Below are 24,200 nucleotides of genomic sequence, written 5' to 3'. Positions count from 1 at the left end.
TTCTCTAAGAATATGTTTTGATAAACTTACTTTATTCAATAATTAATATTTTTATATTAAATTTTAAGATTCAATTGTTAAATTTAAAATTATTAATATATAGATCAAGTCTATAAATTTTAAAAATTTTAAAAATTATATAACACTTTATTATGCAAATCTAAATTAATATATAAAATAATTTTATAATTATTTGTCAATTTAAATTAATAAAATTAAATATCAAATAGTTTTCAAATTCTATAAAAATTTATAAATTTGATTAATACATTAAAAAAAATTAAATTAAAATTTAAATTGTTAAAATTTGATGTAAAACATTAATTATTAAATAGAGTAATTTTACCAAGACTTTATTTTAATTAAAAAAAATAGTTTAGAGAGCTTATTAAAAATCTTAAAAAGTGTAAGGAAGAAATGATGTATTATACTAAAATAAATTAATAAGGGTGTTATATTCTTTTTACATCATCAAAATTTTTCTCTTAACTATATTGAAAGTTCGATTTTCTCATCCTCGTGAAAACAATGTTGTAGAAAATATAGATAAAAACATTTTTAAGAAATAATGTTTTTATTTTTCTAAATCATATACCAAGACTTGACAAGTAGTGTTAGTGTAAGGCATGAGGCAAATGAAGTTTATGCCTAGGGCTCCTATTATTTTGAACCTCAACTTTTTTTTTTCATTTTCCTTAATATATAAATTGTTTATTAAATTATATATTTTCTTACGATATAATATATTACTTAGTATTATTTGTATTGACAAAACTATATAATCTTAATATATGAAAAATAAGTGTTATTGTAAATAATTTTAAGTGTAATTTTATTGTTTCATTACAAGAAAATTGTCATATAGTGACACACGCCCTATAGTGACACTATACATGTCACTAAAAAAGTAAAAATTATTTTTACTCACACAATAACTATAATATATGTTGGTATATTATTAAAAAGTGCGGGTATAAGCTATATATAGTAACACACAAAATATGTTATTGAATCTCATTCAAAATCAATACTAAAATTATATGTAACTATATGTCAAATATACATATACTTACATATATTGTACCTATAGTGACACTTTTTGTATATCACTATATGTAACATTTCTTGTAGTGTTTATTTTTAAAAGTTAAGAAAATTGTTTTGTATTTATTTTGGACTCTTCCTCTCCTTACCCTAAAAAATATTATTGACTATAATATAGAGTATATATATTTAATGAATGAATATATTAGTGATATATAAAAAATCATATTTTGGTTAAAAATGCTGATAATCAAATGACACGTACGCTTGACTAAAGATTATTTTTATAGTGATCATTTTTTTAACAAATTTTTATATTATACACATTACGCGTTAAATTAATTTACAACTATAGGTGAAAGTCTAATCGAATAATTTTTAAAATATCATATTATTTTTAATTTTTATTTGAATTCTTAGAATTGAAAAGCTTTGATGAGGATGCACTGAAAAATATTGTACTAATTGTATTTTTTAAAAATAAAGATATCGTAAGAAGTACATACAAAGAAATTTATTTTCCACTGCAAGCATTAGATTATATCAAAATATTTTTTAAAATATTTATAACTAGTTACTGTTGAAAAATGTTTTTTTAATTAAATTTTTTTAGATCTTATCGATCTAAGATTACCTATGTCAAATAATATATATATATATATATATATATATATATATAAATTATTATTTTTTATATATATAAGAGTTAAATGTTAGAAATGATTTATTATAAAATTTTGATAAAAGACGATTATAATATGAACAAAGAGAAACTAAGATTTGAACTGAATTATTTAAGATAAATAAAATTAAAAGCAAACAATTAAAGTTAACTTTTTATTTTTCATTTAAGAGATAAGAATAAGAATACAAAAATATAAAGAAAATGAGTTGATTCAAACGATAAAAGTGTTTGTGGTCATGAATCATTTGTGAAAAATTATAACTAACTCAAATCAATAAATATTAGTTGGTTTAAATTTAAATATCATACAAACCTAATCCAGCTCATATCTCGAATCTTAATTTTTTTTATCAAAATATATCATTATGTTTAATTATCACGTAAATTATATGTACCAAATATATATTAATATAAACATAAAATGACATAAAAGGAATATCCCAAATCTTAAATTATATTTTATCAAAATATATCATTATGTTTATCACGTTAATTATATGTGCCAAAAATATATTAATATAAACAAAAAATGACATAAAAGGAATAAAATGTTGCTGCCCAGGATCGAACTGGGGACCTTCAGTGTGTAAGACTGACGTGATAACCACTACACCACAGCAACTTTGTTGTTGTGTTTATACACAAAGTATCTAAAACTAATCTCAATTTTTGTGAAAAGTATTTCTTTAAACAAATTTAAATTTATAAAAATGCTTTAAACTAGTGACAAATAAATTCATTTTCAATAAATTTTTAATACAAGGAAAATAAAAATAATAAAAAAAAGGAAGGTGCGTCATTTTCTTAAAGAAATATCCTTATCCTGATATATGTATTTTTCGGTGAAATAATTTCATAAAAAAAAAAAAAAAAAACCACTCGTATTTGAATGGGAGGTGTATCTAATAGATGGGGGTACAAATAACAAAAAGCCTTTTTTATTTGCAGTAGCAAAGTCTGGGCTTTTAGCCTCTCCATTATATATATATAAAAAAAGGTCATTATATATACACTTCCCTTCTTTTCCTTTTTTTTTTTTTTAAAGTACACCTCTTTTTAAAGAAAATTAACTAAATATTTTAAATATCCTTAATTTTTATAATTTTAATTTTTTAATTTTACATATTCAATATTTAATTTAGCACTTTTTTCTTTTTTTTTTACACATTTTTTTCCTTTTTTCAATTTTCATATGTACCCTCAGTCCCCCCTTACCTTTCATTCATCTCACTTATTTTAATAAGTAGTTTTAATTTTTTCAGTATTACATTACTCTCTTTTCCCCTCTTCTTCTAATTTTCTCACTATTATCTTCTTCCTCCCCGTTTTTAGTTTTCACACACACCCAAAATGTAGAACTAATTTTCAACAACATTATAAGCACGCGTGACTTTCTTGACAGTGTCGAAAGTGTCGAGTCAAATATATATTTTTTCTTCGAGCACTTCTCTCATTTAAACATAACATCAAATAATTTTAGTGTTTCAGAAAGTACTTTTCAAAATAGTAAAATTAATGTTACCGAAGTCATGTTTTGAAATTGAGTTTTTAACATACTTGTAGAAAGTACTTTCCGAAATACTAAATTTACTGTTATGAAAAGTACTTTCCAGAAATATGTCATTTTACATGATTCTAAAAAATTATTTCCGAAACAATAAATTTAGTATTTCAGAAAGTATTTTCCATAATTATGTAAAATAACATACTTTTGAAAAGTACTTTCTGAAACATTAACTTTATTATTTCGGAAAGTACTTTTTGGAAGCTTCTTATTTTACATACTTTTAAAAAGTATTTTTTGGAACACTAAATTCGCTCCGAAAAGTACTTTTCTAAAAATATGTATAAAAAAAAACAAATTTGTAAAGTTTTATCTGGAACACTAATTTCATTATCCAGCACAGTATTATAAAATAGTAAAAATATTTTTTTTCATATCACTAAACTTAATGTTAAGGTTTTTGGAGGGGTGAAAAGAGAGGAAGTATTGAAAAACATGTGTGTCTAATATTAAAAAGTTGTTGAGGAAGTCACACATACCTACAATATTTTCGCATATCAATTCTACGATTTGGGTGCATGTGAAAAAGTGAAAGAGGTAAGAGAATAAGAGAATAATGTAAAATCCGAGATAACTAAAACAACTTACTAAAAATAGGTGGGAAATTAGAAGAAGACAAGAGGGTACATATATAAAAAGTGAAGGAAAGAAGGAAGGAGATGTGTAAAAAAGAAGAAAAAAGTAATAAATTGAAAATTAAAAGTGTAAAATTAAAAAAAAAATTATAAATATTTATAAAAAAAAATAAAGGAAGTGCACTTATAATATATATATATATATATACATCATGAGATAAAAAAAAAATGTTTAGAGGCAAAAGCAGCATATCTGGCTTATAGCATAGGCCATGGCTGAGACTGAGAAGAGCGAAAATGGATCTACTGGTGGCCCAAGTAGATATAATAACCAGTTGAAGTAAAAGTCATACTTTTAGGATGAATTATATACTTATTTAAGGCTAAAAAATTGTTATATACTAGGTTAATTTTTTATTAATTTAAATTATTATTAAGGAGATTAATATTTGGTTAAAACTATATATATATATATATATATATATATATATATATTATGAACCATATTTAAAGAAATCATGAGATCTGAGAAGAGTAACTTTTTTGTTCATAAATTATACAAAAAAAAATTAAAATTATTGTAAATAATTTTAATTTTAACTATCTATTTTAAGTATATGGTTGAAGTTTATTCCTTTCAAACTCTCATCTCTCACCCAATTCACATTTTATGTTTAGGGAATATCAGTTCAAATGTAAAGTTCGGAAAATAAATCAAACTTATTTAAGATAAAGTCCAACTTGATATGACTCATGTTGATCCTTACTAAAAGCATGTCTACAAAAATAATAATTTCTAAACACAAATTGGAAGAATCTTATAGACTTTAATTTATATATATTCTTGGTAAAAAGAATTTAAAAAAAAAAAGATTTGTACACAAACATCTAATAGCAATTTATTTTATTATCACATCATATTAATAAATAAAATAATGTAATATAAATTGATTAGTTCTTATTGGATGTAAAAATGTTTTAAACTTACAATACATACAAACTAAATTCATATTTATATTTATTTGCAGTTCAATTTGGCTTATGTTAGTCAAATTTTATACTATCAAAATTTTGTGTTTACAAATCATTTAATAAATGTATTATATCAACAATTACTTAAAATATAAACTTTATTAGTAGATATTGTAATATACAAATATATTTTTATTATACTTATAATACATTAAAACTATGGCTAATTACTTAAGTTTTAAAATTATAATTTTAAAATCATGTAAAAAAAATTAAGAAGTTATTCGTTATATACATACAGAAATACTTGAATAGTATATTTTTTTCAGCCAATTTTTTTTTAAGTTCTTAAACAAACATGTTCTATTAATCTATTAATTCGTTAAAAATGAGAAACACACTACTCAATTGCTCAATACGAGGAATAAACTATGGCATGAAATGATATGAAAATATGGCAATTTTCGCACGAGTTTTGATTGTTTGGTTATGGCTCAGGGTAAGTTCATGTCATGCCACCATATGATGCTTGTTGCATTTTTCATAGCGGAAAAACACGCACAACGCTTCGACATGTCTGTTGAATAAGATTGGCCATCTCAATATAAAACTAAAATTAATTTAACTATGTTTACATAGTCTAAAAAAGATATTTAAATAGAAGAGAATAATATTTCTTTCTTCCGCTGAAGGAGTGAAGAGAGACAGAAGCATAATAGGGTTTATAGATCCAAGCAACCTATAATATAAAAATTCAACATGTAAATGCCGGGCACTCCAATAAAGTTATACCCCATTGGTCTGTGCCTGTCACTTGCAAACTTTTTCCAATTTTTAATCAATAATGGCCCCATCCTTAGATTGGGTACATGCAAGGGAGGTCGTAAGTGGGGATGAACTTCAACTTATATCTATCAGTTGACTTCTCTCTCTTATTTCTCACACCACCATATACATATGTTATATATCTATTAACAAGTCGTTCATTCTAGTGAAGGGGTCTTTTTCTAAAAAATCTCAGTTTAAATCTCATTCGTTAATTTTAGTAAATTAAATTCAATCATTTAAAAAAAAATCATGTACATTAATTAAGTCTAGCGTTAACGCAATTAAAAAAATTATTAAAGACAATCAACGTAATTTTTTAGTAAAGATTAATTATTGACAAAATAGTAAATACTTTGTATGGATAACATAATAAAGTATATTCATATTATAATATGCTTTGTTTGTATGACCTCATATAATGGAAACTAAGCACATATGCTCTCGATATATAATAACTTTACTTCTTTCAAAGCAAGGAAACTCAGAAGGGAGAATCAATCTTTAGAGAACAGCTTGGTGCTAGTAATGATTTCAAGGGCCACATCTAGCTTCAAAAGTGTCCATGAAGGGCTTCAGATGTTCCCTGAACCACCCCAAGATTTGGTGTTACCCTCTCTGGAAACAAACTCTAGCTCAGCCTCAGCCTCGGCCTCAACCTCAGCCTCAGGTTCGCAATCTAGTTCCCTCCTCTTCAATCTCTCTATTCTGAAGGACAAACTCAGTGAGGTTCAGACCCTGGTAAGTGTTATTCTCTCCCCAAATCAATGCCTACCCGAGTCAACTTCCATGGCCATATCCAGCATGAACTCCACAATCCACGAAATCATAGTCACTGCCACATCAATGATGTTCACCTGCCAACACATGGCTCTCACCACCCTTCCAGGTACTAATAGTAATACTACTACATGCACAAACAAATTGCACCACCAGAACAAGTTATTGCCTCACTCAAATAATTTTGGCACAAATACAAGTGTCCTTGGTAATAACACAGACACAAATATTATTGACCCTAATCAGGGTTTGTTTTCTAGTACTGAGTCAGATGCACTAGACTGGTTTACTGAAAGCTATGACAACAACCATGATAATAGCAATATTAGTAGGATTAAGGAGGATGATCCTAGCGTTTCAATTAGTGAAAACAATAGAGGGCTTTCAGCAAATAATAGCGACATAATTGAATTGGATGCTGCGGATTTGTTGGCTAAGTACACACACTATTGCCAAGTTTGTGGCAAAGGGTTCAAGCGTGATGCAAATTTGAGGATGCACATGAGGGCTCATGGGGACGAGTACAAGACCAATGCTGCATTGAGTAACCCAATGAAGAGTTTGGAAGGTGGAAAAGATCAGTGTTTGATGAGTGTGAAAGCAAAGAGATATTCGTGCCCTCAAGAAGGGTGTAGGTGGAACCAAAGGCATGCCAAGTTTCAGCCACTGAAGTCCATGATTTGTGCCAAGAACCATTACAAGAGGAGCCATTGCCCCAAAATGTACGTGTGCAAGAGGTGCAACCAGAAGCAGTTCTCGGTGCTTTCTGATCTGAGGACACATGAGAAGCACTGTGGGGATCTCAAGTGGCAGTGCACGTGTGGCACCTCGTTTTCTAGGAAAGATAAGCTTATGGGGCATGTTGCTTTGTTCGTGGGGCACCAACCTGCTATCATCAACAATGGTTTGTCATATTCTGCCAAATTAATTGGAGCACCACGTACACATTGATGGTAGCTCAAGATGATTTTTATGTCTTCATATGATTCATAAAGAGGTACTCCTCTAGCTTTACATAAATAATATATACATAGTTCTATTAAAGATAAATTTCTCTAAATATTTATAAGAAAAATAAGTTAAAATAAATTAGGTTTAATTATGTTTTTTATCACTTATATGTGTTACAATTTCGTGAATTTTGTTGTTCAATTTTCAAAATTGCACATTTTATAATCAAATTTTCTACATCTTGTTACTTTATTTCTTAATCGTTTAACATCATTATGTTTATTGTTACATTAATTATTAGCATAACATAATAATAGCATCTCAATAGTTAATATATCACATTAATAATCAATTAATAACACTAAATTAGAATTCATGATACCAATGTAGAAATTTCATGCATAAATTATTGTGTATTTACACTTCACACACACATATATAAATTTAGGTGCAGCTTCAATGTATATTTGTAGCAGTTGGGCTTGTCTGCATGCCATTGCCTTGAAGATATCTCTGGTCTCGCTATACAGTTTGAGTGGCGCTGGCTCGGTGGCGGATTTTTGGATCATGGAATGGAGGCTATTTTGTCTTGCACTTCCTCACCACTATTTGTTTAATCCATCCATAACTTAGGTTACCACCATATATGTTCATGTTCTTCTCTATTTTCTGAGTGCTTTTTCTACAGATTACCCTGTAATTATATTCCTTTAAAGAGACTAAATAAGTGTGCTTTGCCCTTAATTTATATTTAGTGATCGAACACTATTAAAAAATCTATATTAACGGTTAATTGTTGTATAAGTTTGTCTTAATTGATATAAATCTTATTTTAACAAATAACATTAATAATATAAATATTATAAGCATTTGTGAAATAAAATACTTCATACTTTTATATTTATTTAAAGATATTTAATAATTATCAATGTTTATTGAATCAATTTGTATTACATCTAATCTTTATATTTTAAAATTTTGAATTTAAGTAAATTTATAAGAATGATTAATTTTTAATATTATTTTTATTATTTAAAAATTTAAATATAAGACAATCTAAAAATTATATATACAAAAATAGAGAATCACTTTTATAAATAGATATAGATGCATATGCTAACAATATGATGTATATTATACTAATAAAAATGTTTCATTAATAGAAAATAATTATTATTATTATTATTATGCACCCACAACTAAACAAAAATTACACAATTAGCAGTCAAAAATTAATATATATTGTGTATTTTTATTATAACTAACTTAAAATTCATTCCTAATTTAGTTCGTGATTACTTGGTAGTATAAATTGATTTATACGGATAATGCATATACTTTAAACTCATAAAAATTAATATATATCACCTATAAGTTTGATCTTAAGTCGAAAACTCAATACAAAACAAAGTACAAAATTGCTAAAGGAGTGTCATAGAGTAGTATATATGTTATCATGAAGAGTTCAATCTTTAAGTCTGAATGTAGAAAAATATTTAACTGATCAGTCAGACCTTAAATGAAATTCATCATTTCAAAACATTAAACCTTGGCTCCTCGGCTAATGAATACTTTAGGTTCATCCAAATTATAATACTTATACTAATTTAATGTTTTAACTTATTTGAAAAAACAATGTTTATATATAGACGAGATCGATCGATAATCTAACTTTTATATATTTTTTATAGTGGGGGTGATGTATACTTATTTATAAATTATAATGGTGGAAACACACTTACAATCTTACCGTAGACAAGATTTTATCGGAATTCCTTGGTGTTGTCAAACATTGTAAATGGATGGAAAAATTATAACTGTATCCAAATATCCATGAGACTAATTAATAATGGTGTGTGCGAAGTTATTGCATAACTATAGCATGTAATTAAAGGGATAGTTCACGAGATGCCATTACTATATCAGTCTAGTTAATTTCAACTTAAAAATACAATTGGCTCAAACAATCAAAACACATTGAAAAAAACCTCATACTTCAACTTAAAAATGTATTCGGTTCAAACAATCGAATCACACTCAAAAAATCTTGTAGTAACATTAATTTATCACAATTTACTCAAAATTCTAAAAATTCATACATATCCACCTCAATCTTAGAGTAAAAAAATTCAATATCAATTTAATTATTAAATAAATAATAATCATAACATACAACAATAATATAATTCCAATAAGAAATCATACATAAGAGATTTTCCTCAAACAAATAACCTATGAGACTTAGGGTTCGTCCGTCTTCCCTCATCTCTCATACGTGCTCAAGATTTAATAATTCTTCCTCTCCTATCTAGATTGATGAATTTTATAGAATTGTGTCCTTTTGGTAGCTTATGTCATCAAATTGTGTTTTGTCTTGTGGTCTCCTTTATTTCTCCTATTGTGAGTTTTTAGGGTGACAATCCTATCTAACCTTTCTTATTTGAATTAGCCTATGGGTTGGACCCAAAGTCTAGTCCAAATATTTCTAACAAGCTCTCCCTTTTGTTTTATTAATGAAATATATTTTTTTGTTTTTTAATTAATTGTTTATATTAAAAAATAGGACGTTACAATATATAAACAATTATTAATTTATTACTATAACATGTACTTTTCAATCGAATGGAATTTGTTAGAAATAAAAAAATATATATTAATCTCAATTTATGATCTAAGTATTTATGAGATAAAATTGAAAGCATAAACCTTTTTGATATCATTTAAATTACAAGCATTTATTGATATAAATAAAAACATGAAAACTCACTTTTTAAGTCTCATTTACGAAGAAAAAAACTATAAACTATTGGTACCATTAGAAAAAGAGAAAAGTTAACAAATGAGACTATTAGATTTCTCCTTCTTCCATTATTGATTTGTCCAACGACATGATTTTGAGTATTAGCAAGTTGTTGAGAATGAGGTGGAAGCCGAAAACGACAAACAGGACATGAGTTATTGTGAAATAACCATTGACCAATACAATGTGAATGGTAAATGTGATCATATGGCATCTTTTTAGCTTCACAACCCACTCCAAAACTTTCCAAGCAAATTGGACACTGTGAATCAGATTGTGTAATCTTAATAATTAGCATTGCATCAATGGATGATTGTGACACTCTATTTCTATTGTGTTGTTCAACGAGGTCACCCATTGAGGTAGCATTAGATGATGAAGTACGAAGATGTCTTGTGAGTCGAATAGAGAGGGTACAACCAAAACCAAAATATAAGTATATTCCCCTCTATAAGTGACCTATAAAGTTACCAACAACATCTCTAGATACATTTCTTGATTCCATAACACTTAGTATCTCATTAGATTGTCCCAGCAAGCCTTCGTTGCAGTAACGACAAATAGCATCCCTTTCTACAACTTGGATTGGTTGTCTACATGTGTAACACCAATATGTTGCTCCACTTGTCATCCTTTCTCTTTTACTGCATAACAGTTATGTTTTGCAATGTTATTCACTATCTCAATAAATATTTTTTCATAATGACAAAACTTAGGGTTACAATTCTCTAGGAACGAGTATTAGTGTTCTTTAATTAGAATTAAAAAATTTATTTTGATAACAAATAATGTTACTTATCATGTCTATCAAAGATAGTTAGAGATAAATACAAAAATAATGTTATATTTATATATGATGCAAATTTCAATATAATATACATTTACCTATATTATTGAAATAAAATTTTAATTCTTATTAAAAAACAACACCAACTAAACATATGAATGATAAAAGCTAAGTCTTAATTGTCACAATCATAAAACTCGAGTCTCAAAATAAAAATAATGTGAATAGAGAATGAATGTAAAATAATATTCTTTCTTTAAGTTATAATAAACTAATAAGCAAAGCCTTTCATTTGATTTAATCTAAATGATATCATGTTTCAAATTAAAAAAATAATTGTCTTAGGAAAACAAAAATTATGAAGGAGGTCTTACAATAAACACAAAAAATCAAAGCACTGTGAGTGTGACCAATAACTTGTATGTGATTGATGAAAAAAAAATATAATAAAAAAGAGGTAGAATTAAAAAAAATTACTGGTTCGTCATATTGGATAACATAACAAACAGATTTTGTTGTGCATCTTATCATTGATTCAAATGTTTAAATTATTGTTATTATTATCTTTCTATTTTCATTTAGTTGTACAAAACCTTTATATATATGGTTGCTTCTCATTCAATAAAACAAAATCAGAATTATTTATTCCAAACACTTATATGGTATCAGCAGCTTTTGCTTCACAGCAATCTAATCGATCCTCAATCATGTCTTCCCCCAACAACACCATTCCAATATCAGATTCCCAATCTGTTGTAGTTCTCAATAACCATGCAACTGTCAAGCTTAATGGCATGAACTATCCTGCATGGAAAGTACAACTCAATGCCCTTCTTGTAGGGTATGATCTTATTGGCTTTGTTGATGGCCAACTTACGTGCCCAACACCAAATCATCATGATTTCATATATTGGAGGCGCCAGGATCAATTGATTCTTCACGCAATCATCTCCTCAGTTGATCAGAATGTGATCACATTGCTTGGAAACGTCAAGACATCCAAACAGGCATGGGATATCCTTAACAAGAGATATGCCAGCAAGACCCGTGCTCGAATCATGCACTTGAAGGAACGCTTAACTCGGTACACGAAGGGCTCTCGGTCCATGACTGAGTATCTTCATGGAATTAAATCCTTGGCTGATGAATTAGCCATCATCAACTCTCCTTTGGATGATGTTGATCTTGTCATCCATACCATCAATGGTTTAGGTGATGAATATAAAGAGGTTTCTGCTGCCATTCGCACAAGGGAAAATCCTATTGGATTTGAGGAACTACATGATCTTCTCTCTGATGCTGAAAATTATCATAAGAGGGATTACAATACTAATGATCTACAACTGGTGGCCACTGCACATGCTGCAAAAAAGAGCAAGCATACCTATAACAAAAAGTCATCTCCTCAGAATCATGGCTCATCTTTCAACAACTATCATTCCACTTCTCTCGGCTCTTCTCGCAAGATTTTTTGTCAATACTGTGACAAACCTGGTCACACAGCTAAGGTATGCTATAAGTTACATGGCTATCCAAAACGCAATAATGAACCTGCTGCACATCATGCCCGCACCTTGCCGTAAAATGTACCAAATAATTGGATCCTAGATTCTGGTGCGACGCATCACATCACTAACGACCTAGACAACTTGCATCTCACCAATTCTTACCGTGGACAAGATCAAGTCATTGTTGGTGATGGTATTGCTCTTCCTATAACCCACACTGGTACCACTATTTTACACACCACCTCACACCCACTTCAATTAAAAACAGTTTTACATGTTCCCACCATTGCATAAAACTTGTTATCTGTTTCATCCTTGTGCAAAACTAATGATGTCTCTGTTGAATTTTTTTCTGACCATGTTTTGGTGAAGGATCGGAAGACAAGGGTGCCTCTCCTCAAAGGACTCCATAATTGTGGACTATATCACATACCTTCCTCCATCATCAAACCAATAGCTCTCTCCTCCACCTCTTCATCTCACTCTCCATGGCACCACATCCTTGGTCATCCATCTGAACGCATTTTCAATCATCTGATCTCTCTGCATAAAATAAAAGCACAACCTACTGCCCCGTGTGTCTCATGTAGCATATCCAAAAGCCACAAGCTGCCGTTCTCGAGTTCGAGTTTGCACAGCAAGAAACCATTGGATCTTGTTCACACTGATGTTTGGGGTCCAGCTCCTGTTAGGTCTTTAGATGGTTTTTTATATTATCTTATTTTTGTTGATCATTTTTCTAAATATGTTTGGTTATTTCCCTTGAAAAATAAGTCAGATGTTTCAATAATATTTCCTCAATTCAAAAGTTTGGTTGAAAAATATTTCAATACACCGCTTGTGTCTATTTATTCTGATAATGGGGGCGAATTTCTCAAACTTAAACATTACTTAAGTCAACACGACATCTCACATTTCACCACCCCACCTCACACCCCAGAACTTAATGCGACAGCTGAACGACGTCATAGACATATTGTTGAAACAGGACGTGCCTTATTACACCATGCAAAATTGCCGCCACAATATTGGTCGGATGCCTTCACCACTGCCACCTACCTCATAAATAGACTACCAACCCCAATTCTCCAAATGAAATCCCCATATCACACACTACACCAAACTGAGACCAATCCACTTCATTTGCACTCTTTTGGTTCCCTATGCTTTCCTTGGCTACGTCCTTATACAACAAACAAACTCCAACCTCGATCCAAGCCGTGCCTATTTGTTGGCTATTCACCCTCTCAATATGCTTACTATTGTCTTGACCCAACCACCAACCGTCTATATGTATCTCGTCATGTTTCCTTTCATGACAATCATTTTCCATACTCCACCCTCACTAACACCCTTCAACCCAATGACACCCAACAAACGCTCACACCTATACCAGTCCTTAAAATTCAGCATACACCTGAACATAGACCAGCCTATGGCACTGCAACCACCACACATTCTGATCCACCATGTCAAGAGGCACCAGTGACTTTTGCTCCTCCACCAGGTAATCCTTCCCTACCCTCTCTTCCTTCAAATATTTATTCACCTCCTATTGACAATCAGACTGAGAATTCTACTTCTCAAAATCGGCATCATATGGTCACTCGCTCAAAGAACAACATTCACAAACCAAAAAGAGCCTTCAGTGTCTCAAAACACCCACTCCATGAGAACCTTGAACTATCTACTGTAAGAGAGGCTATGAAATATGATCATTGGAGGCAAGCCATTTCCGCTGAATTTGATGCACTCATACGGAATGGCACATGGTCATTAGTACCACCACCGAAAAGTCATAATATAGTTGACTGTAAATGGATTTTTCGTGTAAAACGAAAATCTAATGGTTCCATAGAAAAATATAAGGCACGTCTTGTTGCAAAGGGGTTCACTCAATGTGCCGGTGTGGACTTCCATGAGACTTTTGCACCAGTGGTGCGTCCACAAACAATCAAACCTTAGCTTTGACCAACAAATGGCAGATGCATCAATTGGATGTTAACAACGCCTTTCTACAAGGCAATCTCTCTTAAGAGGTTTTTATGACTCAACCACCAGGTCTTAAAGATAGTCAACATCCGAACTATGTTTGCAAACTTCATAAGGCCATTTATGGGCTTCGCCAAGCACCACGTGCATGGCACGATGCCTTGAAGTCATTCATTACTTCACATGGGTTTATCATGAGCAAGAGTGACCCTTCCTTATTTATTTTTGCAACTGGCAACATAAAAGCTTACTTTCTTGTGTATGTGGATGATTTACTGCTAACTGGAAATAATAATGACTTTCTTCATGGTTTTATTAGTGCTCTCTCTTCCAGGTTTGCACTAAAAAATTTGGGAGCTCCACATTACTTTCTTGGGGTTGAATTCATACCCACCAAATCTGGACTTTTCCTTTCTCAACACAAGTACATTCGTGACCTCTTGGAGAAATTTGACATGGAAGGGGCAAAACCAGCACCAACTCCTCTTTCCCCTTCAGCTACTCTACAACTACATGATGGCACTGCCACTACTGAAGCCACATACTTCCGCAAAATAATTAGCGTAGTTCAATATCTTACTTTAACTCGTCCAGATTTGTCATTTTCCATCAATAAACTCTCACAGTTCATGCATAAGCCTACAACTCTTCATCTCTAACATCTCAAGTGCTTACTTAGATATATCAAACACACTATCAACTATGGCATTTCCCTTCAACCATCTTCCTCCTTCCACTTGTTGGCATACACTGATGCAGATTGGAGTGGGAACTTTGATGATAGAACCTCTACATCTGCTTACATCATCTTCTTTGGTGGCAACCCCATCTCATGGTTGTCAAAGAAACAACGAACAGTTGCAAGATCTTCTACAGAAGCAGAATACCGGGCAGTAGCTACTGCCACAACTGAGCTCATGTGGTTGACAAATCTACTCACAGAATTGAATGTTCCCATAGGACGTCCACCTCTCTTTCTTTGTGACAATGTTGGTGCCACGTACCTATGCTCAAACCCAGTACTACACTCAAGAATCAAACATATTTCACTTGACTATCATTTTGTCCGTGAACAAGTTCAAGCTGGAAAGATGTTTGTCTCTCATGTGTCAACCAAGGATCAATTGGCAGATCTGTTAACCAAACCATTAGCAACTACACGATTTCAACAATTAACAGCCAAGATAAAAGTCACAGACGGTGATTTTATCTTGAGGGGGCATATTGGATAACATAACAAACAGATTCTGTTGTGCATCTTATCATTGATTCAAATGTTTAAATTATTGTTATTATTATCTTTCTGTTTTCATTCAGTTGTACAAAACCTTTATATATATGGTTGCTTCTCATTCAATAAAACAAAATTAGAATTATTTATTCCAAACACTTATACGTCAAATAACAAATTTTGTTTGCTGTCAATATTGTTCCTCTGTTACACTAAATTTTGTTGGTCAGTGTGTCATGAAAATGATGTGAGATTTTTAGCTAATCATCATTCTTCTATTTATATTGGGAGCTAATTTTTCTCTCCTTATATTCTTGAGAATTCTTATCCTTACTTATGTTGATATAATATTCTTTCTTTAATCAAATATAATATTTATTTAATGATTGAATTCGTAAAAAAAACAAATAGTACAATATCAAATTAATATAATCATAATTAAATATAGATAAAATCATTTTCAAAAAAATATATTATCAATTATATATATTATAAATAAATTATATATATTATAAATAAATAAGTCAAAATCTTTTGATATTAAGTATAAATTTAAAAATTTACACTAAATCTTACTTTTATTTTTATTTTTTTATATAATATAAATTTAATCAATTCAACCAAAATTATGTGATATTATTACACTTAAAATTATGTATATCTTGTATTTTTTAGGAGTATTTTTTTTCCAACAGGGAAAAATTTATAAGAAATTTTTTAACTTCCTATTTAATTTGATTTCTACTTGTCATAATTATTTATGAAATAGATTTTAATATTTTAAAATAAATTATCATCAAATGAAAATAATTTTATACTATAATATAAAATTATTCATTATAAATTTAAAAATTTATAGGCTAAAAACTTATTTTGCTCCCTTATAATAATTGTTTGTTTCAATTTAATCTCACTTTTATTTTTGGTCTCAATTTGGTCCCTCATAAGTCAATTAGTTTCAATTTGAGACTTCCGTCCAAATTATTTAAATGGAGTTAACTATTGGCCACGTGGATGCCACGTGGACTCCAAATTTTGTGAAAACACCTGGAACCAGAACGACCTGTTCCAAAACCAAAACGGGCCGTTCTGAAACCAGAACGGCCTATTCCGAAACCAGAACGGGCCGTTCTGAAACCAGAATGGGCTGTTCTGAAATTAGAACTGGCCGTTCTGGTTTCAGTACGGGTCGTTCTGGATTCAGAACGGACCGTTCCAAGACTGAGAATAGAATATTCCTTATTAATTTTATTAAAAAATATAATAATTTTGAAAAATATTTTTTATGGTAAAAATTTTAAAATTATTTATTTTTATAAAACACAATTGTCTTATAAATAAAGTAATAACTTTTTCTTTTTCTCTTTCTGTCTGAAGAAATATTTAAGTGTCACTTTATAATTTTTTGCAACTTATTTAAAATTAGAGGAATAAAATGAAAAAAATTAATAGGATAAACATAATAAAATTATTAATTTATTTTCTTTTAGTGTCTTCTAAATTTTTGCATTCATTTAAAACAAAACATTTATTATATTAGATATAACTTAGATCTGTCCTTGCATACGGTTGTGGTGAAATGTTAGTCTTGTGTATCATCTTCCTTTACTTCAGGTTCTACCTCTTCAAGAACAAGTTGTTGTTGTTAGGGTATATCGTTAATGACTTCAAGGAAAAATACTATGTCATTTCATCCTTTACTATATAGTGTCAATTTGGTAATAAGTGGTTCAGTCCAGTTTGAAATCAAATAAAATCTGCTATCATTGTCTTTAGTGATACATTGCATTGTCCTTAATAATACACTGTATAGCCTAACTGTTTAGCAATTGAAGTTATCAATTTCCATTTACAATATTACCAAATTCAGTGTTTGAAATGCTTTGTACTTTGGGTCTTTTTCCTTCCATGATTCACAACCGTGAACTATAATCATCGATCGTTAATGCTTAGGAGTCTGGAACCATAACGGCCCGTTCTAGTTGCACTTTTAGTGTGTAAATTTTGCACCTGGAACGGGCCGTTCCGGATGCAAAATTTACACACTAAAAGTGGAACCAGAACGGGTCGTTCTGGTTCCAGGTGTTTTCAAAAAAATGGCATCCACGTGGCATCTACGTGGCATCCACGTGGCCACACATTTAACTCCGTTTAAATAATTTGGACGAAAGTCCCAAATTGAAACCAATTAATTTATTAGGGACCAAATTGAGACCAATTAATTTATTTGGGACCAAATTGAGACCAAAAATAAAAGTGGGACTAAATTAAAACAAACAATTATTATAAGGGACGAAAATAGGTTTTTAGCCAAAATTATATGTCTAAAAATATCTATTTATACAAATTTTAATATAATTTATGTATTCAAATATGAAATTGATTTGTATATATAATTTATTATATTAGTTATACATTATATATAATGAATATTTAGGTTAAATATTACACAAACTAACTAATTCTTAAATAAGATATAATATAATATAGAGTTTACAAAAAGTAAGTTATGAATGCTAGCATAAAAAATATATTTCTTGACTTAATTATATGGAGTGTAAATGAATTTAGAATTCCCCTAAAAAAAATGAATTTAGAATCACAAAGATTAAATTACAAAAATATATAAAATAAAAAATTTAAGGATCTAATTACATTTTTTTTAGTTTATAATTGTAAATTTTCAAAAAATTTGAAGACTAAATGATGTGTTAAATATTTAATTTATTTTTTTATTTTTAATTTTATATCAAAGTACATCTATTCTCTAAATTACAAAGATTAAAGATACTTTTTTTAATATATAAACCAAAGATAAAATAAAAGTAAAGAAAAGAAATTTTAGGTTTAGAAATTTAAAATAACAACTCCTTTACTTTTAATTTTCTTCACCAAAATAAAAATTATTATTATTTGTTCCTACGTTCTTTCCTCTTGTTGAAATATATGATAAATTTAAATGCAGTCCTAAAAATGGCTTTCCCTCTAAATTTAAACCCCCACGCAAGAGACAACTAAATCGGATTCTCACTCGCGACTTTTGGATCTTTTAAATTTCGCAATCCCGCGCCTGCGAGGGAAAACCAAAACAAAATGCAAAAACAAATCCCCTCCGTCCAAAAAGATCCAACGGTCAACGTCAGCGATCCGCACCCTACCCCTCCAAACCAATCAAATCCCACCGAAAACAACCTATATATACAGCAACACACACCAAATCCCTCTCATCACAAAATCCACAACCTCTCCATTGTCTCACACAACCTTCAAGCGAAATTCCAGCAATGGCAAAGGGAGCAGAGAAGAAGCCAGCGGAGAAGGCTCCGGCGGATAAGAAGCCGCGAGCGGAGAAGAAGATTCCGAAGGAAGGCGGCGCCGACAAGAAGAAGAAGCGGTCAAAGAAGAGCGTGGAGACCTACAAGATCTACATCTTCAAGGTGCTGAAGCAGGTGCATCCTGACATCGGTATCTCGAGCAAGGCCATGGGAATCATGAACAGCTTCATCAACGATATCTTCGAGAAGCTTGCGCAGGAATCTTCTCGTCTTGCCAGATACAACAAAAAACCGACGATAACCTCTCGCGAGATTCAGACCGCGGTCAGGCTCGTGCTGCCCGGGGAACTTGCCAAGCACGCTGTTTCTGAAGGAACCAAGGCTGTCACCAAGTTCACTAGCTCCTAGGGTTTATGTTTTCACTGTTTTTTTTTTTTTTTTTTGTAAAGCTGAGTCTTAGTCGATGCCTTTTACATTGTCATGAAATACTTCTTTTGTTTGACTCAATGAATATTTATTTAGCTTTCAACTATTCACTGCCTCCTCGTCGATTGAAGTGTGTGATGTTTGAACGACGTCCAAGTAATCGCGATAACCTAAAATCCAGTGAAATTAACATATGATTTAAAGTTTATTCCGTTGTAATGTAGATTTAGTCGATCGTAACGAATGTTAGAGAGGTTTTCTGATCTGAGGAGTTCGAAGAATTGGACGAATTTGAAGTTTTTGTTTACTCCGCGTTTTCCAGATTTTTAAAATCGTTTTATGGAGTGATACCCACTTTCTACACGAATGTTTAGTTTGTGTTGTTTGTTTGAAATATAAAAAACATTTTAAAATTTTTTATCAAATAAAAATTTCTAAACATTCTTTCAAATAAAATAGTTATTCGTGTTTTACATATATAAGGCTGAATTATTTCAACTTTTTAATTTTAAAGCATCACTTTAACTTATTTTGCTCATGTCTTTGTTAATTTCTCGATGCACAAAATCAGAACACATTCGTGTCCATCGCCAGTTCGCCACAGCAGGCAAAATAACTAATAAGTATGGATTTTATTTTTGTGTAATTTTTAATATTTGTTAACCAATAAAAATTACGTTAAGAATGATTTTTAATTAATTATTTTAAAATTCAACAATTATATATATATATATATATTAATTTTAATTAGTTGATAATATAAAATCCTTTTACATCACAATTAACCCTATTTGAAAACATTAGAAAATGCAATTAACTCTAGTATCAATAAAAATTACTTTTAGAAGTATAATTAAAATAATAACAGTATAAAATTAAGTATGGGTATGGGTATTATACTGCATACCCATGTTTTATTTTAGTGTATCAAACACAGAATGCTGAGAGGTTTATTCAAGTATGGTAACACTTGAATAACAATTATTGTCACTAGACCAGAATACAGCCTTCCATCACAGTAACAGCCTTACCACGCAGAAGCACTCTTTGGGTCTGTTCATCAATATGAATTTTGAGAACTCCCCCTCTGCCTGATGCCTGCACAAATGTAATCTACATGTTACTATGACAGTGACAAAGATAATCATTAATTTAGTGAGGTGAAGGAGAGTACCTGATAAGCATTCAAATCACACTTCCCCAGTTTCTTGCTCCAATATGATGCCAATGCACAATGTGCACTCCCACAAACAGGATCCTGAAAATAAAATATGACTTATTTAACATTATCTCACTAATTCTACTTGTATGTATTGAAGTGAAATGGAAGATTGGACTTGCATTTCATATTATCCATTGCATCAATGAACTTGTAAACTTAGGTAGTAATGATGATAATATGAGCCTTCAATTTAAGTTTTTCTAATGTAATTTTTAATGGTGAAGTGCTTGCTACAGGACCTCGATAATCTGTATATAATTCCATAGATGATGGTTAATCAAAATTGAAATTTTATCTCAATAATCTGTATAATCTTTTAATGCAAACTTTCACAGTATCTTACAAATTACTAAGGGAAAATTCTAATTCTAATTACAAACAATACCAATAGAAGTAGCATGTTTTAAGAGATAATTTAGTTCCAAAATTGTATCAACATTGATGAGTTCAAAATCAAAATTTGAACAACACCTTGTTTGGACTGTGTCTTCAATCATTGCATAACTAAGGAGACACCAGGCAATTGAAGAAACATTATAGACAAAATTCTCAGCCACTTTTACCTCATTAATTCCTATTTTGGGGCAGAAGAATCGACTATAGATGTCAAATCCCGAGCCTGGAGGAGCAATCCCCGTAACAATCATCCCCCTTCGAGGACATTTAGCTATTGCATCAATTTGTGGCTGTAGTTCTGCCACTACTCCTCCGGATGTGACTTCAACCTAGAAAAAATTGCAGGTTTCATAATGTTGAATGTGCACAAATTGTTCATAACACAACTTGTTATTTTGCATGTAAAAAGTCAAGTAGCACACACACATATGTATTGTTCTAATTCTAAGATTATTAGAAGGATGCATTCTAAGGTAAATGATGTGTACTAGACAATAATAGAAATGGAAGATAGCATATATAGGAATTACAATTAAGTCATCTCCAATTTGTGTCCTCTTTATATCAATTATGGAAGCACCGTTCAATGCCTCAGAAATTTGTGAAGTCACATCAAAGCTGAATTCTGTAACAGGATCAACAGGAAAATCCAATTCAATATAAAACTCATCCCGAGCTTCACCGTTTGGCAAGTTTGAGACACCAGTGATATTGATCTCTGGAATCTTTTTGGCAGTTAGCACTCCGGATAGAGTCACAAATTCAATTACATTAGTATCCACCAAACCAGATGAAAATAGTGAGTGGGCAGCAGCTAATGTGGCATGCCCACAAAGTTTAACCTGCATAAGGGTAGTCCAGATGATCAAATATCATCCAATAAGTCAAGATTATTAAAAAAAAAAACTCATACACTTAAAAGAAAATGGAAGCTATCAATAATCTTATCTATATGTGAATAATCTAATTGTGTGAAGTAGGGTTTTTCCCATCAACAACTAGAAAAGAGACTCATAATATACTTCAAAATCTAAACTTGAACCTACCTCAACCTTGAAAGTTAATTCATGAGAGAGATTCAACATCTATCTATATGTACTATTCTAGTCATATATATCAATAGTGACAATCTCCAACAACTAAATGCATTGTACCTCAGAAACAGGAGTAAACCATCTGAGATGAAAACGGGGAATTGAAGTTTGTTTAGACTCATTGATGCGAGTTAAGTAACTGGTCTGAGAGACATTGAACTCAGCAGCTACAGCTTGCAACCAATCATCGTCCCTTTCATCTTCTAAGAAACACACAGCTGCAGGGTTCCCCTTGAACGCTGACTCAGTAAACGCGTCCACCTGCTTATCTCACTCAGATAGAGTGCACATAGTAAGGATGTAAAAGAAAGGAACATTTGAATAACATACATACCACACAGTATTTCACAGCCTTCTCTGCCATCAATAGATGTCTCCAATGAGTACTAAAGCTGTTCAAAGCTCTGCCACCACCCTTCTCATTTATCACTTCATTAATAATGTGCAATTATTTTACCAGTCAACACCACCAACCATCGTAGATTCTTCCAATCCAAATAATATTCTTTTATTAACGCAAAACACCTTCTTATGTGCCCATATTTTATACACTTTTTCGTTATTACAAACATACAACTAAATAATTTGCTGACATTAAAAAATGTTTTTTTTAATCAATAAATAATCTTAAATTTTTATTCCTTTTCAAAATTATCATTAAATTAACGAGATATTTAATATATATTTTAAAGCTTTTGTATCCTTAGAACAAAAATAGGAGATTATTTGTAGTTTACGAGACAAACATTAAATGAATTTCACTTATTTATTAAATTTATAAATGTATTTAATAAGAGGATTTTTATAAAGTAAAAATTAATTCTACAGACATAATGTTTGGATATAATAAAGACCAAATGAAATATCTATTTTGGTATTTCTCTTTCTAAGCTCCGATATATATTTCACTTCTAATATTACATTTTTTGTGTCGAGATCCAAAAATATCCTATAATTAAAGTGCTTAAAGACTATATCACACGACGTTAAATATTTGTTTTTATTCTCTTAAAACAACAAAATGTTGGAACATAAATGAATATTATTTATTGATTGACGATTATCAAAGGTATATAAGTGTATTTTTGTTTAAAGGGTTTCATCAATTAAAAAATCTTAGTTCATATCCAACTTTTATGTAGTCTTTTATCTTCTCTTATAGTTCTAATAGTAGTTTTCTTAGTTTTTTTTTTTGGTAAATGGTTATTTTACTTCTAACATACATACTCACAATTTTGTATTCTTATCGATTTATTTATTTATTAACTAAAATTTGAAGAAAAAAATTGTGTTTTAACCCCCCAGCACCTGCTACTTTCCAAAACATGTCAAACTATTTAATTTCTTAATTCAAACCATCACTATTTACTCCTCCGAATTACACTAAATACAATCACGTTACCGGCAAATCTTTTTTTTTTAATTAATAGGCAGATTACCTATAATAAAATAATATAAAATAGCTTAAACTTAATAACCAAAGTAATCCAAAAGGTGCTGCCGTAAAAAAATGTTTATCCTTATCTACCATTAACATTGCTTTCGACCATTTACTTAATATATATATTTTAAAATATACTAAAATATAAATATTTTAATTACTTTTAAGTTGTTCAATTTTAACAAAATTTGATATATATGATTTAAGAGATATGAACTTTCAATCTAACGGTTAAATTTTCAAAATTCACATTTAATATAAAGTTATTGAGCAGTGTAACAATTAGTAAAAATTACACCAGTATCGTTTAAACCCTTTATATATATATATATATATATATATACATACAATTACGAAATGTCAAAATGAGTGACCGATCTCTTCCAAGTGTATGATATAATTATCTTGATACTAACTCTGATTTTTACGTATAAAAAAATATATTTCCAATAAAATACGTGAACACATTGATTATTTCTTTCCCACAAAAGGTATATTTTATATCCAAAATGAGAAATAATTTTAATTTTTGTAATCACAGTATTAATAAGAGTATCCCCCACCAAAATCATTAACTCACAAATTGGTTCCTCCAACCTTAACATCGATACAAAAATTTTTATAGTTAATCT

At 30.0% G+C, this 24,200-nt stretch overlaps 4 protein-coding genes and 1 non-coding gene across 7 annotated transcripts; 3 read left to right on the top strand and 2 right to left on the bottom strand.

Moving 5' to 3' along the window:
• Nucleotides 1-2,278: 2,278 nt before the first annotated feature.
• On the bottom strand, nt 2,279-2,351 carry TRNAV-UAC (transfer RNA valine (anticodon UAC)). The gene has a single exon. It is a non-coding gene; the product is annotated as a tRNA-Val (tRNA).
• A 3,566-nt stretch (nt 2,352-5,917) lies between these two features.
• On the top strand, nt 5,918-8,197 carry LOC109811640 (protein SENSITIVE TO PROTON RHIZOTOXICITY 2). Of its 3 annotated transcripts, none has more exons than XM_083066026.1 (2): nt 5,918-7,442; nt 7,873-8,197. In XM_083066026.1, the coding sequence occupies exon 1, from the start codon at nt 6,104-6,106 to the stop codon at nt 7,394-7,396; it is 1,293 nt and encodes a 430-aa protein (XP_082922152.1). In that variant the 5' UTR covers nt 5,918-6,103; the 3' UTR covers nt 7,397-7,442; nt 7,873-8,197. The 3 variants fall into 3 exon arrangements, with proteins under 3 accessions (XP_082922152.1, XP_082922150.1, XP_020231018.2); XM_083066024.1 differs by having other exon boundaries at nt 7,851-8,197; XM_020375429.3 differs by having other exon boundaries at nt 5,922-7,442; nt 7,845-8,197.
• A 3,445-nt stretch (nt 8,198-11,642) lies between these two features.
• Nucleotides 11,643-14,456, top strand: LOC109811641 (retrovirus-related Pol polyprotein from transposon RE1). The gene is made up of 3 exons (XM_083064894.1): nt 11,643-12,491; nt 12,864-13,194; nt 13,480-14,456. The coding sequence occupies exons 1-3, from the start codon at nt 11,643-11,645 to the stop codon at nt 14,454-14,456; spliced, it is 2,157 nt and encodes a 718-aa protein (XP_082921020.1).
• Nucleotides 14,457-18,929: 4,473 nt separating this feature from the next.
• Nucleotides 18,930-19,521, top strand: LOC109811642 (histone H2B.9). Its single transcript, XM_083065938.1, has one exon. It carries the CDS (start codon nt 18,999-19,001, stop codon nt 19,395-19,397), a length of 399 nt encoding a protein of 132 aa, XP_082922064.1. The 5' UTR covers nt 18,930-18,998; the 3' UTR covers nt 19,398-19,521.
• A 702-nt stretch (nt 19,522-20,223) lies between these two features.
• Nucleotides 20,224-22,619, bottom strand: LOC109811621 (uncharacterized). Its single transcript, XM_020375406.3, has 6 exons — nt 22,462-22,619; nt 22,188-22,388; nt 21,564-21,875; nt 21,201-21,362; nt 20,590-20,673; nt 20,224-20,513 (listed from the first exon to the last, which is right to left on the bottom strand). Exons 1-6 carry the CDS (start codon nt 22,489-22,491, stop codon nt 20,406-20,408), a joined length of 897 nt encoding a protein of 298 aa, XP_020230995.1. The 5' UTR covers nt 22,492-22,619; the 3' UTR covers nt 20,224-20,405.
• Nucleotides 22,620-24,200: the final 1,581 nt, after the last annotated feature.

This window comes from Cajanus cajan, chromosome 10 (assembly GCF_000230855.2).
Source record: "Cajanus cajan strain Asha chromosome 10, NIPB_CcT2T_4, whole genome shotgun sequence".
NCBI lineage: Eukaryota > Viridiplantae > Streptophyta > Magnoliopsida > Fabales > Fabaceae > Cajanus > Cajanus cajan.
Note: the sequence above shows the minus strand (reverse complement) of the source record. Positions and strands in the feature narration are given on the sequence as shown.

Coding starts and splice junctions, on each gene's coding strand:
- LOC109811640 (XM_083066026.1), top strand. CDS start 6,104: ATGCTCTCGATATATAATAACTTTACTTCTTTCAAAGCAAGGAAACTC.
- LOC109811641 (XM_083064894.1), top strand. CDS start 11,643: ATGGTATCAGCAGCTTTTGCTTCACAGCAATCTAATCGATCCTCAATC. Junction 12,492..12,863: donor AACCTGGTCACACAGCTAAG/GTATGCTATAAG, acceptor GTTTTGGTGAAG/GATCGGAAGACAAGGGTGCC. Junction 13,195..13,479: donor TCCTGTTAGGTCTTTAGATG/GTTTTTTATATT, acceptor TTGTTGAAACAG/GACGTGCCTTATTACACCAT.
- LOC109811642 (XM_083065938.1), top strand. CDS start 18,999: ATGGCAAAGGGAGCAGAGAAGAAGCCAGCGGAGAAGGCTCCGGCGGAT.
- LOC109811621 (XM_020375406.3), bottom strand. CDS start 22,491: ATGGCAGAGAAGGCTGTGAAATACTGTGTG. Junction 22,389..22,461: donor AGGCTGTGAAATACTGTGTG/GTATGTATGTTA, acceptor TGAGATAAGCAG/GTGGACGCGTTTACTGAGTC. Junction 20,514..20,589: donor GTGATTTGAATGCTTATCAG/GTACTCTCCTTC, acceptor ACATTTGTGCAG/GCATCAGGCAGAGGGGGAGT.